Genomic DNA, 20,042 nt, shown 5'->3' with positions numbered 1-20,042 from the left:
ATGGTTTAGTTTCTCATTCTCACAAAGAAGAATTCATAAGTAAGAAAACCAGTATCTAATTTCCAGATAATAGTACCAGAATAATCTTAGAAAAAAACGGTAAAAGTTAACAATAGTCTTCAAAACTTCAGGTCAACTGACACAGTTGGTAGTGTCCTGAATGCTTACCATTTGGAATAGCTGATAACTTTCCCAAAGTGTCATTCAAAGCTCTCAAGAGATCCCCATTTCTAGCATCAGCATTTTCTATCCTGGTTTTTAAGCCATTTAGATGGTCTTCATTTTCTGTGAATAAAAAACAAAAAAAAGGATTAAATAAGTTTTATCATCTCTGAGCTTACACTTGGATGTGCAATTTCAGGTTATTTTAATATAAAATTAATTAAAAGCAAGAAAATGTATTTAATTTATTGGCATCTATACATAAATATATTTCCAATCATAATAAAAAATATGTGTTTTTATTATCATTGTTGAACAATGACGTTTTCTTCCTGGTATCTGATCTTTATCTGACTTAATTTGATATCTTCCTATAGAGAAGAAACCTCCAAAGAATTAGTCTTTTATTCCATTTGTAATTATGCCCTCTTGTTATCACTACCATTGATTCCACTTATTTAAAAACTTTTATTACCAAAATGAATCATTGGATTAGATTTTCAAAATCTCAGATAGCAGAATCCTCCAACTTCAGTACAATAATATTTGTTAATATTTATTTGGACAAAAATGCAAATTAAAGAAATGGAAAAACAACGTTTAGCACATATCTGACAGTAGTCATTTTTCTCATAAAGAAAACAATATTTTTACAAATTGGGTCCAATAAACTTTATATAGATTTTTTTCTCTTGCTACTTTAGCAATGTTATCATTAATATTCAAAAATGCTGTTTGCTAAAGATAATTTAATATTACATATATAAGTTTTCTAGCTGCTTTCCACTAGCTTTTTAATATTCTCTAAACTTTAATTTATATTGTAATAGTAACTAAGCAGTTTAAATTCGAGTACAACAATACAAACAGTAAAATCTGAAATCATCAAGGGGAAAGAAAATAAAGATCCAATCTGTTGATATAAGTTTAGAAATCTTACTCAGGTATGCATTAAACTGCAAATATATCTTAAGACTGAAATGGAGTTCATCTGTCTTCTTTTTCTTACATCATTTATTAGTGAAAATCAAATTGAAAAAAAAAAATATGAAAAATCCTATACTTCCCACAATATTACTTACCTCTCTTGACTGGATACAACAGATCATTTTTTAGGTAAATTTTTAATAGCTTCTTATGCCATAAAAATTGTCTTGGGACATGCATACTAATTGTTTAAATTAGCTCCACAGAAATGCAACATGTAAATACAAGACAGAGTCCCCAAGTAAGGAGGGCCACTGAGAAAGGACCAAGAAAGAGAAGCTGTTCTAGTCCCTCCTGGATAGGATGGACCAGTATTTAGTAAGAGTAATGCCTGACAAGCATTGAGTGTGTATGTTACACGCATTTAGTGTTCTTCAGTTTCAGTGGGTTGTTTTACTTAATCCTTACAATAACATTGATGCATGATGTATATGATGATGTATATACTATTACTATCTCCAATTTACAAATGAGGAAATTGAGACTTAGAGAAGTTGAGTAAATTTCCTAAGCTTGCATGGTTAATAAGTGGCAGTGGTGGTATTCAAATCCACAGTCTCATTCCATAAACAATGCTAACTACTACACTCTACCAGGGATTGATAGTCAAAACTAGGGATTAGTAGAGCATTTTGGGTAGTAATCCTCCTCCCACCATCACCCTCAACCTTTTCTTCCTGTCCCCCTCCTTTCCTTTGTCTTGCTCTCATTTTCTCCTTTGTTGTCTTAAAGAAATTGGTCACAGTTACAGAAATCAGAGAAGCCTCACCTAAGCAACATATATAACCAAATTGTAATTATTCAGAGTGGAATAGCATTGTCTATGTGCAAAACTGGCAGGCAAATATGCAAAGTGTTCCATATTTTTAAGGATAATGAGGAAAATATAAGAATAGGTAGTTCACAATAAAATAAACATACATAATCAATTATGAAATTCTTAAAAAGCACTCAAGATGATCATAAAGAACTGTAAAACTAAGCAGCAGTAAGATGTCATTTCTTATTTTTGAGATTGGGGAAAATTAAATGTATGATAATGTCAAGTGTTCACAAGAGTGCTAGTGGAAGTGCAGATTGATTCCATTGTTTGAACAGCAAGTTAATACGTTTATTAGAATTTTAAAGAGACATGTATTTGGTTTGGCAATTCTATTGATGGAAATTTACCCTACAATATACTTGTAAAAGATTTATCTTTGGGGATACTCACTAGCTCTTCATTTGTAATAAAAAAAGGAGGGGGGAATAAAAATACCCTAACAAGATTAAAGTACTGTTTATATCTACATAGCATGTTCATACAATGGTACATGTGCAATCTATAAAAAGAAGTAGATGAGCGGATGTGGACGTGAAATAAACCTTAAGACCTTTCCATGAAAATAAGCAAGATGCACCATATATATGCTAACACATATACAAGCATTTGGCATGGTAGGGGCTGGTGGGAGCTGGGTAGAGAAGAACATGCCAAAAACCTTTACAGTAATTAATAGTGAGTAGAAACTGGGAACGAATGAGGCAGTTAACAGTGCCATGAGGGACAATGTACTAAAACTTCTCATTTTATACCTGGTTGTGCTGGCTAAATTGCTTTCTGTGTGCATATATTTCTGTTTTTCAATTTTTTAAAAAACTTAAACCACCTAACTGGGGAAGAATGTTATTTGCCATCTTCGTGTTATTTGTCAACACCAAGACTGATTTTCATCACTTTCCTGATACCCAGAGAAGGCAGGTGGGAGAGAATATGCCCCATAGAATAGAGCTACAGCAGTCTTAATTTGATTGTGTGCACACCCCTCTCAGAGGTTGTGCATGTAGCTCATTAGAGGAGCTGTGCAGGCCACGGGCAGCTGGAGAACTATCCTCGTCTTTGTTGGCCTGCATCTGTGAAGAATAGTAAAGGGAAAGGTGGATAGATGGAGGATTCTGAACTATCGGTGTCTGGATGTGAAGGAGAGTACTGGACATATTAATTAATGATTCACTCCATTTCATATAAAGAGTTTTATAGGCAGACATCTTAAACTTCTGTTATACTACAGATTATACTAATATAAGCACATAACATTGTTTAAAGTGTCTGTTGTTAAATTCCAAGCCAAAGACCTGACATCACTGAAAAACAAAGCATAAAATATTGCAGCAAAGCATGGCTCTAAAACATCAATATGTCTACTTCAGTCACTGACATATTATTATTTTCAATTCTAATCCCACAAAATACACTTTCCAAGTAATTGAATTTTCTCCTCTGTCAATCACAATTCATCTTTCTTATAATACTTCTGTTATTTTTACTGTTTATACTAAAATAAAATCTTTGGATAGGCTACCAAAAGCATACTCTCTGAAATAAAGCCAGTCTGATTATGACTGTGATATCTATACAAATTCTTTGAGAATAAAGGGCTGCTCTTTTGATATTAGCTTGGAAGTCTTCAACACTTAAGAAAATGGAACTGTAGAAATTTCATTTCTTAGCTTCTTGATTGGATTTAGTTTTTAAAATAATGAAGCATTCAAATGTTCTGGCAAGCAAGATATTCATGTATGGTGAAAAAGATAATTAATTTGAAGGGCATCCCTGGATTTATACCACTTTCTGCATTCTGACAGCAAAGTACTGGCTGAACAACTGGGCCAATTATTCAGAAGACTGACCTGAAGAATATTGTTACTGCTGCCTCTCAAGTTCCAAAGCACTAATTTTGATTCTCTGCACTTTTTTTGTACTAGCAAGTTACAATGTATATATTCCAACCCTGTTCTGATTTTTTTTTAATGTTTCAGCTGCTTGACTCTGATTCTTCTTAATTTGCCCTTTCTTATGCTGATCACTTTTTTCTAAAGTAGTTTCTGGAATTTCTTGAACTACATCTAAACATTTTGTAGCTTTGGTGATAGAATTAGACGAGTAGAAGCTATTCAGAGAAGAATTGCCGATTTCAAAATGGAACTTACAAAATAATAGCGAGGAAAACCTAGACAAATAAGCACTCCTGGGCTGATTTTAACTAAAAGACAGAGGAGGCATAGAGTATCCATAACTAAAAGTAAGAAAGAAATCTTGTGGTTCAGTTTGGATTGTAACAAGGGTGAAGAAACAGAATTATCGATAGTTAAAAGAAAATCCAACTGAATTTTTTACTTGTGATTTCTGGAGAACAAGATTTAATTTATAATCCATAGTTATATTTTCTAGATTCCCTCTCCTTATTCCTTCAGCTCTGAAACCCAATAACAGAAGCCTAGTCATTCTCTCTATTTTCTCTCTAAAGATCACATCCACCAAAACTCAAAGGCTACACACACATACGTCTTTAAGTCTGGCTCTCCCTTTCTCATCTCCTCCTCATAGGGTAGAAGAAAAATGTCCGAGAATTAGTTTGGCAAAAGCAGGACTCACAATGAGGGAATGGAAGAAGCAGAGTAGCAAGGGTCGACTGGGAACACACTGACAGTGTAATTTTCCTTTGTCACATGCCCATTGAAATGGCACAAGATAGATATATCCAGAATAAAAATCGCAGGGCAGAGTTGCAAGTCACTTGCATTAATAATGAGCAGTTACTCTTGTTTATCATGTTTCTGACATGATGCTAAATATAAATTAGGGCTTAGTTATATTAGAACTAACTATGTACGATCTCAAAATAAAGCTGCTACACAGTATTTCTCTGAAATCTAGTCCGGTACAATGAAATCATTATAGGACACAGAGTTGGAAGATGTGGGTTCAAACGTCATTTCTGTCCCTTTTTACATATGGCAAATAAAGACAATATCTTCCTTCATGTGACTGATATGAGAAATAAACTGGGAGATGTATGAGAAAGTGCTGGATTTGCCATAGGCAGTAAGTAAAAGGTAAAACACTGACATTGGTTTGAAAATTGTCCTGGTGTGTTTTACCAGTTTTTATTACAATAATGTTATTTATGACTTTATTTCTTTTTTATTTAAATTACTTGGTCCAGAACCTAAGTTTATTTCCTTTTTATATTTCCTAAGCATATGTATACCTATGTATATATTCCTCACTTTTCAACTAAATATCAGGATGATTATTATAAATTTTAATGGAAATGTTTAATTTGACTATTCAAATTTCATCCAGTTGAGTTTCTGAAATGGAATTTTTATTTTTTATTAATATGAATAGGGCACAAATAAATGCCCTGAAAGAATGCCCCATTCACAAGGGTGAAATTCATGGAAATGTGATTACTTTTGAAAGGACCTGGGATTACAGGCATAAGCGACTGTGTTCAGATTTTGGCTTCTTGAGATTTCTAAAGACCCTGTCCCCTAAGTCAACCTAAATACCCAGTGCAGGACCTTGAGACCTGGGTAGGAAAGAAGAGCACCCGAGTGAGGAAGAATAGAAGGTAAAATCTGCAACTGTATTTCTCTCCTAGTTCTCCAGCAAATTGATTTGATAAGGTTGCTACACCCAATCTTTGTACTTTTTAGAAAAATCCCTCCAGTTTTCTGCATTATGCAGGCAATCACTGAGTTTGGTGACAATGATTCGGAATGGTATCGTTTTCTGAACCTTTATATTTCTAGCTTTCTTTCATGATTATTACTCCTGTGCTTCCCTTTCCCCAGTAGCTGTCACAAGTTTGGGATGTGCTCTATATCTGATTACTTATTTTGCACAGACAGACATACATACTAGAGTGACCACATATGGGAACCTCAGAGATGACTGTTTCACAGGGAGTCAGGTTATGGAGAAACCCTCTTCTGATCTGAAAGTAAGAAATTAGATCTTTTTTTTTATTATTATTATACTTTAAGTTTTAGGGTACATGTGCACAATGTGCAGGTTTGTTACATACGTATCCATGTGCCATGTTGTTTTGCTGCACCCATTAACTCATCATTTAGCATTAGGTATATCTCCTAATGCTGTCCCTCCTCCCTCCCCCCACCCCACAACAGTCCCTGGAGTGTGATGTTCCCCTTCCTGTGTCCATGTGTTCTCATTGTTCGATTCCCACCTATGAGTGAGAACATGCGGTGTTTGGTTTTTTGTCCTTGTGATAGTTTACTGAGAATGATGGTTTCCAGTTCCATCCATGTCCCTACAAAGGACATGAACTCATCATTTTTTATGGCTGCATAGTATTCCATGGTATATATGTGCTACATTTTCATGACCCCCTAGTGGGAGGAAGAGCATATGCAAGCATGGTGCTTATTGTGAACAAGATCTAATTTCTTAGACCGGATTAAGAGATTAGATCTTGTTCACAATAAGCACCATGCTTGCATATGCTCTTCCTCCCACTAGGGGGTCATAGTAGGAGCTTCAGGAAAGGAGGGAAGGTGTACTTGTCTGGTAGCAGGTTCTGCAAAGATTTAGGATATTGGGATGAAAGGGAGTCCCCTCTGCAGTGAGTGGAATGAAAAACTAAAACCACCAGACATCAACACCCGCATTTGGCTCCTCTAGGACATGCTGACTGTGGGCTTGCAGGCTTGTTTTCTTTTGCCCAGCAAGAAAATTGAGTTTGAATACCTTTAAATAAGACAAATACTCTTTGGTTTAACACAGGCCCCACCATCCCTTTATGTTATCTGTAAGTCTCTTGAAGGCATTTCTGTTTATCTCTGGTCTAAATTAACTTACTTGCAAAAAACGCCACAGAATCTCAGACTCTGATTCTGAACACACAACAAAGCCCAGATGAGTTTTTAGCTCTAAGCCCCATTTTTATTGCACGGGCCTTTGTCTCTTGCTGAGATGATATACAGGAGTGTTCTGAATGTTTGTTTCTTGTCTTCTACTCACATGGTGGGGTTGGATATGACAAGCTACGTCTCACTCTTAGGGATAATCTTTCCGATAGAACCTGCCCCTCTGTATTTGCCACTATTTTGCCACTTTTCATTTTTTCTCTAATCGAAGTCCACCCTGGTTTTATTTTTTTATTTCCACCATTCACACTCTAAAGGAGGAATCACAACTTTGTGTGAGAGATCAGCAATTTCACCTGGAAAAGACTGCTTTGTTCTCCAGACCACAGTAGGCCAGGAGACCCAGGCTTAATTTCATCCTTTTAGTCTAAAATTGTTGTCAATAGAGCAGATTTTGCTTGTCTTTTACATGCCTCCTATGGAAAGGCTGATTCAGGCAAAGGGTAATATGCAAATTCAAAAGGAGTATATCTTTAATAATAAAAGGATCCTTTAGTCACAATTGCACTCCTATATCATACTTTGGTTTAGCAGCACTGCAGTATTCCAGTTTATTCTCTTATTTTTAAAATATAAAATAATAATACAGAATCTCAACAGGTTAGCATTTGCAAGTGTATTACATCCATGATCTCAGAATCTTCATGACCCACTTGTCTGAACAGAATGACTGAGTGTTTGGAGGACCATTGTGTAGAAGGATGGCTTCAATTGGTTTGATAAAACTTAATGATTGGAATAATGTTTCATACTGTTCTCTGTGTGGGACAGCACCATATGTCAAGCAATGCACTGATTCATTATTCTTGGGCTTGGGAATAGATTTTTTTTTTAGTCAAGTTTATGAAGAGTCTAATGTTATACATGGATTTTCAACTGTGCAGGGGATCCATGCTCTCCAATCCCCACATTGTTCAAAGGTTAACTGTAATTATATACCACAGGCTACAGTGCTATGAGACAAACCGCCTCTTTTAAAATGAGCTGTCACAGATCTCCAGGGAATAGGTCTTTTTATTTCCTGTGTTATCTATTTTATAGGTATGTTACCCTTTTTTTTTTTTTTTTTTAAACAGAGTCTCGCTCTGTTGCCCAGGCTGAAGTGCAGTGGCGCAATCTCAGCTCACTGTAACCTCCATCTCCTGGGTTCCAGCAATTCTCCTACCTCAGCCTCCCGAGTAGCTGGGATTACAGGCACCCACCACCATGCCCAGCTAATTTTATCATTTTTAGTAGAGACAGGGTTTCACCACGTTGGCCGTGCTGGTCTCAAACTCCTTACCTCAGGTGATCTGCCCGCCTCGGCCTCCCAAAGTGTTAGGATTACAGGTGCGAGCCACCGCACCTGGCCAACGTGTTACCTATTATTTTTCTAAGTAATTAAATAATTTCATTTATATTGGGCAAAGACAAAAATTGGGGATAAATTAAGAAGGAAATAAAACCGAAAAGTTAGTCAATATAAGGTAAGATGTATAATTTTAAAATCTTAATATTCTCAAACTTTTAATAAACCAAGGTCTACTTCTTCCTTGCCTTGTACACATTCCATGAGAACCTGAAGTTGGCATTTTACTGAAAAAAGTTCTTTTTAATTTTTATTATTAATTAATTAATTATTATTTGAGACAGGCTCTCACTCTGAGACCCAGGCTGGAGTGCAATGGAACGATCTTGGCTCACTGCAACCTCTGCCTCCTGGGCTCAAGTTATTCTCCCACTTCAGCTTCCCAAGTAGCTGAGTAGCTGGAACTACAAGTGCACACCACCACGCCCAGCTAAGTTTTGATTCTTTTTAATTTTTTTTTGTATAGATGGGGTTTCACCATGTGGCCCAGGCTGTTCTTGAACTCCCGGTCTCAAATAATCTGCCTGCCTCGGCCTCCCAAAATGCTAAAATTACAGGGCATGAGCCACTGTACCCGGCCTAAAAAAATTTCTTGTCCATCTGCAAAGTAGTATTCATTCACCTGGTGGTACTAATTCATCTTTTCACTCTTTCAGTCATCAATTTGTACCAAGCCTCATACCCATCAACAAAATACTTTTTATCTCCACAAACATTCGATCAGTGCAATGTAGACAAGCTTCAAATCTCAAACTCACACAAGTGCAAATTTACTTTTAAACAGATGTATATTCAAAAATTAAAAAGCAAAACAAATTGCTCCTGGCAAGTTCAGACTCCCTCAAGGCAAGGACAGCATAAAAATGGCAGGTAGCAGCACTAAGTCATTCATGACTGAAGCTCACGAACTAACTGAACTGTACTGAACTGAACCAAGCAACAAATTAGAAATATGGAGGGTATACTGGCCTCACCATTTTTATTCCTTCTAACTCCAGGCACCATAGAGAGAGAAATGACTAAATCTCTATTTTAATAGCTGCTGTCAAGAGTTTTGCTCTGTAGGGCCTATTTCAGCAGTTCCTGGTGGTAATATATGGCATTTCCCTGATTAACAGCCATTTTATAACCTCTGTAATTGGCCACAAATCAGAGAGATGTCATAATGTAGCAAGAAAACATTCCCATCTCCGTCATAGCCTTGGCTTGGTTTTCTAGAGGAATTATTACTTGAGTAGTTTGTGGGTTTTCATTACTTTAAATAATGTACTACCTGAACTACAAAAAAAAAAAAAAAGAAATTCAAACTAATGAACATTTCTGTCTCCTAACCCTTCCTACAATGCTTGTCTTTAGATTTCTTTTTCTCTTGGAAAAAAAAATGCCTAAAAATAAAATTCTTTCTTCATTTTTATAATACCAGTGTATGTGGGGAAATAGAGGCAAGGGCAGGGTTGGAAGCAGAATGAGGTGATTAAAGCACTCAGCTCAGGTGCAAAATTTAAAGGTGCATTAAAAAATTCTGCAGTCAAGATAAAAATATTTTCATGCAATATGTAAAAAATCAATATTAGTGCAATAAACAAGATACATGATGAACAAATTTGATCTCCATTATAAATGGCACTTTAATAGTAAATCCTTTGGACTGTGTACTACAGGTGAAATAAAATACATAATTCTGCACAGCAAAGAGCTCTTATTGCAATCTGAAGAGTCACTATAGAAAGCTAAAACCTGTATTCCTATTGGACAAGTGGACTCAATCTTCATTTTTATAATACCAGTGTTTGTGGGGAAACAGAGGCAAGGGCACGGCCCTGGTACTATTAAAATCTTAAAGACAGGATTGGTTCCTGCACTTGCATGAATCACCTCACTCCCTTCCTCCCTATTCCCAGCCCTGGGAAAGGGTGTGAGATAGGAAGGAGTGACCACAAAGTCACAGGATTGAATTTTGTCCAATTTTCCAATAGTCTATTTGTCCAATAGGAACACAGGTTTTGGCTTTTTATAGTCATTCTTCAGATTGTAATAAGAGGTACCTGCTGAGCAGAATTATGTGTGTAGGGAGTTTTATTTCACCTGTAATACACAGCCTGAAGAATTGTACTATTAAAATTTTACTTATAATGGAGATAGAACTTGTAATTCCATATCAGCCTCTACTGAGACCAAAACATGCCAAATATAAATGATTTTAAAACCTCTTCTCTTTCTAAGATAAGTAAGATAAGCCAACACCATTTATTGTAAAAAATAAGTATTTCCTCATTTGAGCTAGTCATTATTATGCATACTAGAAATACACAGTTAGCAAAACCCCATGTCTTTCCTCAAGAAGATGGAATGTCAAAAATTTATACATCTATTATGTATCAATACAAAAATTTTAAAAATTTAAAAAGAAGATGGCATATTAATTAGTCCATGATTGTGGTGGTTTGACAAGTCTATGAGAAAACTATACCAGAGAGGGGGCATGTAAATCAGATGAGGTGTTAGGTTTCCTGGAAATGATGGCATTTGAACTAAATCCTGAAGGTCTGGAAGAAAGCAGTTAGACAAAGAAGAGAGGTGAAGGATGAGGCATTCCAAGGGGAAGAAATAATACTGAAAACATGAAGGCTTGGAAGAGTAGCATGTTTGGGAGGAATTATGAATACTTAGGTAAGGTTAGGGAGACAGATATAAGACAGAAAATGGTAGGGAATGAAACTGGAGAGAGAAACAGGTGGCAATTCAAATGGGAGACAAGAGATATGTACATGAAATAATAAATGTAATGGCTCGTATAGAGAGCAACCATGTTTAATGACATATTCTTAACATAAAACTCTTAATATAGCAGTAGATATTTTGTGCATTTTGATTCCTGAATCAGAAATAAAATACAAGAAAAATGTATTTAGGGCTGGGCACGGTGGCTCACACCTGTAATCCCAGCACTTTGGGAGGCCGAGGCGGGAAGATCACTTGAGGTCAGGAGTTCGAGACCAGCCTCGTCAACGTGGTGAGACCCTGTCTCTACTCAAAATGCAAAGATTAGCCAGGTGTGGTGGCATGCACCTGTAATCCCAGATACTCAGGAGGCTGAGGCAGGAGAATCACTTGAACCTGGGAGAAAGAGGCTGCACTGAGCCAAGATTGCACCACTGCACTCCAGCCTGGTTGACAGAGCGAGACTTCATCTCAGAAAAAGGAAAATGTATTTAATTTTGTTTTTCTTTTTAGAGACAGGGTCTTACTCTGTTACCCAGGCTGGTGTACAGTAGTGTGATCACAACTCATGGTAACTTCACGCCCGTGGGCTAAAGTGATCATCCTGGCTCAGCCTTCCAAGTAGCTATGCCTATGAGCTCACACTGCTACACCTGACTAAATTTTTAAAAAATGTTTTGTAGAGAAAGGATCTTGCTATGCTTCGCTGGCTGGTCTCAAATTCTTGGCACCAAGGGATCCTCCTGCCTCGGCCTCCCTAAGCACCAGGATCACATGTGTGAGCCACTATGGCTGGCCTGGGTTTGATACTCTTAAAAACTTATTACACTAAAAGTTACTATACATTAGATATAGGTGAAGTGATGCTATAGAAATAAGACTTACAAATTATGGAATATTACCCTACTTGAAGTGAGATAAGTAGGCAACATTTTGTAAAACTAGTGAGAAAGTTTACTTGCATTAAATAGATTATAGAATCATCACAAAAATCATGCTAAAGAAATTATATTCTCCAATAGTGTGATAGAATATCTTATCAGTAATAACCCGATTAACTGGAATATAATAAAAACTATGGCCACACTGACCTTTTACATCATTTGCTAACTTCTTGGCTTCGTTAAGAATCCTGAAGCTTTTCTGAAGAGAGCCTTTGGCATCTTCCTTTAATAACCCCCGAGGACCTGTTGCCTGTGGACAGAAAAACAAATGTCATACATCCAAAACCAGAGAATAATGGAGTGGAGGGATCCAGAAGGCAGTGGGTACACAGAGTTTGCCTTTGGGAAAGAGCTCTGGGCTGCAGATACAGAATTGTAAATTATTAGCACATATTTGGTAGTTAAAGTTAGGAGACTGTTTACTATGGTATGAGAAGAAGATCTGGAACGGAGTTCTTAGGAACTTCAATGTTTAGGGAGTAGGCAGAGAAAGTGGAGCTGGCAAGGTGACTGGCATTCCACAGAGGAAAAGGAGAAATTAGGAGAGCATGACACTATGGAAATTCAGAGATGCAGAAGTGACTCAATGCATGATAACTGGCGGTGTTGCAAGGACATAACTGAGCAGCATTACGACGTGCTGCAGAAGTCAAGCAAATTAAGAACTAAACACTTCCCCTGATTTTATCCTTAAGCAAATTTCACTCTAGTTGTGGAGGGAGAGGGAAGCATTTCCTGTATCTCCCAAGTGCTGAAATGAGAAAGAACACTGCTCCTTTTAAAAAACGCATCTTGAAGCAGTATGGCAAAACACAATCTTCTAAATGACCATCTCTGAGCCACAATTATCTGCAATCAAAGATATATTTGTTTAGACTTAGATTAAAAAAGGTGACACAAAGTTAATAGAATGATATGGGAAAAGGAATGTTTAACTTGAATGTCTAGTTACCCATTTTAATAGTGTTTGCTCCTCAGCAATCATTACATAATTCATATATACCAAGAGATAAATCAAATAGGATCTTATGTGTAAATTTTAAATTGGAAAAGTATTGCAAGTGCAAGAAGGGTTGGAGAATGCTAAATACTGTTGAAGATATAAATCTGAACTCAGATTATCACAGACATAACACTCGTTAAAGGCATCTGGACTGCCTTAGTTACATTATTTTTATCAGTCACATTATTTGAACATTAAACTAGAAAAGATTACAGAACTTGGTATGGCTGTGGTCAAATTTATTTTAATGTATTATTCTAATAGCTTTCAGGTAAATAATCGATTGCTCATAGAACAGATTGATTGTAAAATACTATGATATCTACAAAAAGATATATTGGAAACATCTACATAAATAAAAAAGAACACTGAACATAGTTCTTGCAAAAGACAGCCTTGGCAAATTATTCTCCAGAAAACTGATGATGTTTTCTGCTGGGAAAAACAGGAATTCTCACTGCTACAGTTCTCTTGGGAATTAGATACAGTAACATCACATAAGTGTCATTTATCTTGGAAAAAAAAAGAGTGTCAAAATTAATGGGACAGATGCAATGCACTTTAACTCACAAAGTAAGCCTCAGGTTACCCACTCAGATTCTATATTTGTTCCAAATTTACACATCATTTTTACTCCCTTGGTTATAGGTTTTCTGAATCAAAACAGTTTAGAGACAGGAAATTACAATGAAAGAATGTGTGAAGATTCTCTAAACAAACACATGAAAACAGCAGAAGTGACAGCTGACAATCTGTCTGACAATGAGCAAAGACAAGAGAAAACTCTAAAAAGTGGAGAGAAGAATTTTTGAAGCTCAGGAGTCTGAGTCAATTTGGAAAGAGATAAAATGTATAGAGGTAAAGTAGGTCTCAGTAGATGCCAAACTTATTGTAGTAAAATAACCAAGGATGATAATACAATCCTGAATTGTCAAGATAATATGGGCCATTTATAGTACTAGATGAAACTAGACAAAAAAAGAAAACAGCTTTCCCCAGGGCCTTGGAGTGTGAATACCTTTTTGTAAGAGTGTAATCTGACAAGCATTTAAAAGTCATAATTTTAAAGCTAACTTCAGGTGTGCAAAGTGAGGCACAGGATTAAAGTGGGGAGAAAAGGTTGATTTGCTGAGCATAAGAAAATAAGGAATAGCACCAGTGGCAGACTGGATAAGTAAAATGTGGTACATATACACCATGGAATACCACGCAGTCATGAAATGAATGCAATCATGTCTTTTGCAGGAACATGGATGGAGTTGGAGGCCATTATTCTTAGCAAACTAATACAGGAACAGAAAATCAAATACAGCATGTTCTCACTTATAAGTGGGAGCTAAATGATAAGAACATATGGACACAAAGAGGAGAACAACATACACCGAGGCCTACTTGAGGGCAGCTAGTGGGAGGAGGGAGAGAATCAGAGAAAAATAACTATTGGGTAGTAGACTTAGTTCCTGCGTGATGAAATCTATACAACAAACCTCCATGATAAGAGTTTACCTATATAACAAACCTGCACATGTACCTTTGAACCTAAAATACAAGTTTCAAAAATTTAAAAAAGTAAAAAGAATTAAAAAAAGAAAATAAATGGAATTGGTAAGAGAGAAAAGAGGAAGATGGCCCGAACAACAGTGAAAGAGGCTAAAATCTTAGCTGTGGAAATTGTGGAGGGACTATGACCAGAGATGACTAACACTGTTTAATGCTTTTATTCAGGTAAAACGGGCATAAACCATGCAAACCAATTTACAATTGGATAAGTTTTGAATATATACACCCGTGAGACCATTACCACAACCATGGTAGAGAATATATCCATCATTTCTTTTGAATCTCTTCCTTCTATCCTTCCTTCTCTTCCCTCTGTCCCCAGACAAATACTGATCTGCTTTCCATCACTGTAGGTTTGCATTTCATAAAATTTTATATAAATGGAACTATTCTGCATGTACTCTCTTTTTGTCTGGCTTCTTTCACTCAACATAGTTTCGACATTTATCCATGTTGTGTGTGTATCCATATTTGATCCTTTTTATTGGTTAGTATTTCATCATAGGGATATGTACACATCTGTGTACAAACTTTTGGGTGAACGTATGCCATCATTTATCTTGGAGTGAATACATAGAAGCAGAATGGCTGGATCATACGGTAATTTATGTTTACGTTTTTAAGAAATTATCAACCCGTTTTCTAAAGTATCTGAACTATTTATATTTCCACCACCAGTGTATGAGAGCTGCATGTGCCTACATCTTTGTTGATATTTGGTATAACCTGTCTTTTAAAATTTTAGACATTCTATCTGGTCATCATTTTGGTTTTGCTTTGTGTTTTCCTTATGACTAATAACATTGAGCATCTTTTCACATGCTTATTTTCCACCTTCTTTGGTGACCTGTTTAAATCTTTTGTTTAAATTTTCTTGGGTTATTTGCTCTTATTTTTGAGTTTTGAATGATATATATGAATAATCTGGATGTGGGTCCTTTATCAGATATGTAATTTGGAAATATATTCTACTAGTTTGTAGTTATCTTTTCATTTTCTTAAAAGTGCTTTTTTTTTTTTTTTGAAGGGAAGAAGTTCTCAATTTTGATGAAGTTTAAGTTGTTAATTTTGTTTTCCTTTTGAGGATATGCTTTTGGTGTTGTATCTAAGAATCTTTGCTTTACCCAAGATCACAAAGATTTCTCTTATATATTTTTAGATGTTTTATATTTTCATGTTTTACAATTAGGTCTCGCATCTCTTTTGAGTTAATTTTGGAATATGGTGCAAGATACAGACTGAAGTTCATTTTTTTGTTGTTGTTCATGGATATTCAATTCCTCTAGTAGAATTTGTTAAATATACTTTGTATGCTTTTGCATTTTTGTCATAATCATTTGACCATACATGTCTGGATCTATATCTGGACTCTTTTTTTTTTTTTTTTTTTTTTGAGACGAAGTCTCACTGTCTTCCAGGCTGGAGTGCAGTGGTGCGATCTCTGCTCACTGCAGGCTCCACCTCCCAGGTTCATGCCATTCTCCTGACTCAGCCTCCCGGGTAGCTGGGACTACAGGCACCTGCCAACACGCCTGGCTAATTTTTTGTATTTTTAGTAGAGACCGGGTTTCACCGTGTTAGCCAGGATGGTCTCGATCTCCTGGCCTCGTGATCCACCTGCCTTGGCCTCCCAAAGTGCTGGGATTACAGGTGTGAGCCACCGCACCCGGCCTGGACTCTTTAATCTATTCTAATAATCTATTTGTCAATATTGATACCAACACCACACTTTTTGATTACCATAGCTTGGTAGTAAGTGTTGAAGTCAGGTAGTATAACCTTTCCAACATTTTTCTCCTTTCCAATTCCATATGAATTCTAAAACATACCTGTCAATTTTTAGGAAAAAACCTTGCTAGGATTTTTACTGGGATTGCATTGAATATGTAGGTCAATACGTATAAACTAGGATTATAGGAATATTGAATCTTCTGATCTATGAACATGGTATATCTCTTGATTTATTTAGATTTTCTTTAATTTATCTCCAGAGTATTCAGTGTAGGGGGTCTTTCACATTTTTAATGCTATCATAAACTGTAACCTTTTAATTTCAACTTCCAACGTATCCTTGCCAGTCTTTGAAATGATTGATTTTCACATATAGATGTTGTACCTTATAACATTGGTAAGCTCACTTATTAGTTCTAGTAACTTTTTTTAATAGATAGCATTTTATTTTATGCTTTTTAAACTTTTTTTTGGTTGTAGAGATGAGGTCTTGCTATGTTGCCCAGCTAGTCTCAAACTCTTGGCCTCAAGCGATCCACCTGCCTCAGCCTCCTAAAGCACTAGGGTTACAGGCATGAACCACCAGGATTTTATGCTTAGATTCTATAGCATCTGTGAATAAAAACAATTGTACTTATTTTTCAATCTGGATGCCATTTATTTCCTTTTTCTTGCCCCTTGTACTGGCTAGCCTCTCTAGTACAATGTTAAATGGAAGTAATGGAAGCAGATATCCTTGTCTTCTTCCTAATCTTAGTCTTGTGCTAAGTATGATTTTAGCTGTTAGGTTTTTTTAAAAAATAAGTTTTTATAGTGATCAGGTAGTGAAGTTCCCCTACTCTTAGTAGGCAGTTTTTAAAAGAAAAATAGATGCATTTTGTCAAATGCCTTTGCTGTATCAATTGAGGTGATTATATAGTTTGCTATATGGTAAATTACACTGACTAATTTCAAATATTAAACCAATCTTACATCCTGGCATTAATCTCATTTAGTGATAATGTATAATCCTTTGAATAAATCTTTAGATTTGATTTGTTATCTTTGCCATGAACTTTTGCATCTATGTTCATGGAAGGATATTGTTATATAATATAATTTTCTTTTTTAAAAACTATCTTTGTCTGACATTGGTATCAGAGTAATACTGGCCTCGTAGAATGAGGTTGGATGTATTTTCTCCTCTTCGGTTTTCTGAAAGAGTTTATTATTTCTTCATTAAATGTTCGGTGGAATTCACAAGTAAACTCATCTGGAACTGAATTTGTGTGTGTGAAGGTTTTGAACTACAAATTAAATTCTCTAATGAATATAGAACTATTCAGATTATTTATTTGTGAGTTTTGGTAGTTTGTGATTTTCAAAGAATTTGCCCTTTTTATCTAAATTGTTGCATTATTGCCATCAAATTGTTTATAATATCCTTTTAACATCCTTTACTATCTGCAGAAGTTGTAGTGATTTCACCTCTTGTATTCCTGATGTTGGTAGTTGGTGACTTTTCTGATTTTTTTCTGATTAGTCTGGCTGGATGATTATCAATGTATTGATTTTCCACTGGCACCTTCATCCAGAAACATTACAGCCCTGACTGAAGGCTATCTACCGATACAGACCTCTGTGTTGCTAATTTTCTATCTTTTTGCATTTCTGAATATCAGCTGCTCTTTGCTTCCAGGCAATTTTTTTCTTTCCTGCTTTTTAGGAAGTCAGTGATTTCTTCCTGGATCCTTAGTCAACCACTCCTTGCTCAGATGAAAGGAGACAGGTAGTATATACAGGAATGTAGAAGATACAGTAGAAATAGTATAAGGAAAGGCAGGGAGGCAGGCAGGGACTTTTGATGCGTGGATGTGAGAGCGAGTATTTCAGCTTCCTAAGATTGTAGGGTTCGTCAAGGGCAATGTGGAGAAGTGAGACTATTAGACAGGTCAGAGTCAATTTCTGGAAGGTTTGAATGTGCGAGTAAGGAAACTGGGCAATGAGCAATTTGGAGGCATTGAAAGTTTCTGAGTAGGAGAGTGTGATCAGAGCTGTAGTCCAGTAAGATGAATTGGGCAGCTGTGTGGGAAAAAAGGAGCCATCAATTGGTTATTGTAATAGTATAGGCCAGAGAAAAGAGAGTAGTCACCTCATGCAAGCACTGTGGAATTGAGAGGTTAAAAATCAAGAGATTTGGAGGAAAAGACATGCCTCAATGTTTCAAGAAGCTCTCTAAAATATTAAAGAGCTTATGGCGTACAACTGTCAGTTACAAGCAATCTGCCAGCAATCCGGGTTTAAAGGACAGGCTTTTCATATGATAAGGGAATGGAAAACACTAACATGTTATGGGTGAAAAGCACCGTTTCAACTCACTGGAATTTGGAGAGAACACTTTCCAGCACTGCTTGGTAAGTTATTGAAGCACATCAACAATATCGGGACAGGTGATGAAGCAGCATTTTCTAAGCTAATTATACTTTATACATATTCATAAGCATCACATCTGAGTTCCTGAGCTGTGTCTACAGCCTATGTGAAATATAAATGAGATTCTTTGAGTTGCAAGATATTTTGTTTCTTGCTTTTTAGAGGTTTTTTTTTAAACAATAAATTCTTGGTATTCTCTTTCTGTGTCTGTATACATACATATGTATTCATATATATGGATATACATGTTATATAAAAATTTCAACTATATCATGCAAAACAGTCTATTTTTATGTAAGTTACTGTATGTTTTTATTAATAATTGTTTATGAAAATGTGAGATAATTTAAAACGTCATTATAGTAGGAAAAAATGAAATTATAAAGTCTGTTAGGATTCAACAGATGGCTTGTCATTTAATTGCATTTTAATACATGTCAGTTTTCCTCTTCCTACTATTTATTAGATATTCATAATTACTCTTGCTAAAGCATACTGCCATTGATTAATAGATAAGTGAATTGATTTATTTACCCAACAAAACTTTTGATTTGTCTTAAGCACCAAATATTCAAAATGGAAAGACTATGCCTTCCCTAATGGAAATGGAGTGGAGGGAAGGGGAAAGACAAACAAATATAGTCACTTATAAAAAAAGACGATCATTACCATAATGGAGCACAGAAATGCCTAGATGTCTGGCTGTCAGAGGAGGCTCTGTTGGAGGAGGGAGGTGTGATGATGAGACGTGAAGGCAAGTTAGAGTTTATCAGGCTGACTAACCTGTACCCAGTGATTTTCTAAACAAGCAAGTTTAAAAGTTATTGTTTACGTTGCTTTATATATTATGCTTTTTTCCTAAATGTTCCTCAAATTACTTTTTTATTAGAGATGAATTTTTTGAATTCATTGAAAGAGTTGGCTCTAAAAGAAGATGTAAAATATTTATTTATTTTTTTGTTTACTTTTTAAAGACAGTAGTAACTAAAAATTCATCAGCATGGTTTATGACTTACTCTATTACTCTCTCTCTTTATGAAATAATTTATTTTAGAAGAGAAGCCTTACACATTTCCACAGGGGTTAATGTGCCAAGATAATATAAAACTTAGATGATTTTAAATTAAAAATATTTTCAATAAAGAAAACTGCTCAAACTGTGAAGGGATATATGTAAGGGTTGGTGACTGGCTGCAATGTGTTTATGTAAAGTGAGTAACAGAAGAAATTTAGAGTTTGGTATGTTAGACTGTGAATTAAAATCAAGGATAATGTTCTTACTATAATAATGTAAATTCTCAGAATAAATAGTGGAATCTAGTTCAATATACATTTTAAAAATATATTTTTGAGAATATTTTTTAAAATATGTACGTGATGTTAATTCCTATAGTAAGTTATGAAACAGTTATACAAATATCACCCATTTGTACAAAAACTATTTGCATAGGAAAAGATA

General features: G+C 35.6%; 1 protein-coding gene across 2 annotated transcripts in view; it reads right to left on the bottom strand.

The window, feature by feature from the left end:
* LAMA2 (laminin subunit alpha 2) overlaps nt 1–20,042 on the bottom strand; it is a 625,547-nt gene that overhangs the window by 78,465 nt on the left and 527,040 nt on the right. For both annotated transcript variants that reach the window (XM_055263701.2, XM_055263709.2), the window contains exons 41-42: nt 12,025–12,127; nt 169–285 (exon numbers count right to left, since the gene is read on the bottom strand). In XM_055263701.2, the coding sequence (XP_055119676.2) occupies nt 169–285; nt 12,025–12,127 (220 nt within the window). The remainder of the gene's footprint in view (nt 1–168; nt 286–12,024; nt 12,128–20,042) is intronic.

This window comes from Symphalangus syndactylus, chromosome 2 (genome assembly GCF_028878055.3).
Source record: "Symphalangus syndactylus isolate Jambi chromosome 2, NHGRI_mSymSyn1-v2.1_pri, whole genome shotgun sequence".
Lineage (NCBI taxonomy): Eukaryota > Metazoa > Chordata > Mammalia > Primates > Hylobatidae > Symphalangus > Symphalangus syndactylus.
This window is presented reverse-complemented; position numbering and strand designations above follow the sequence as displayed.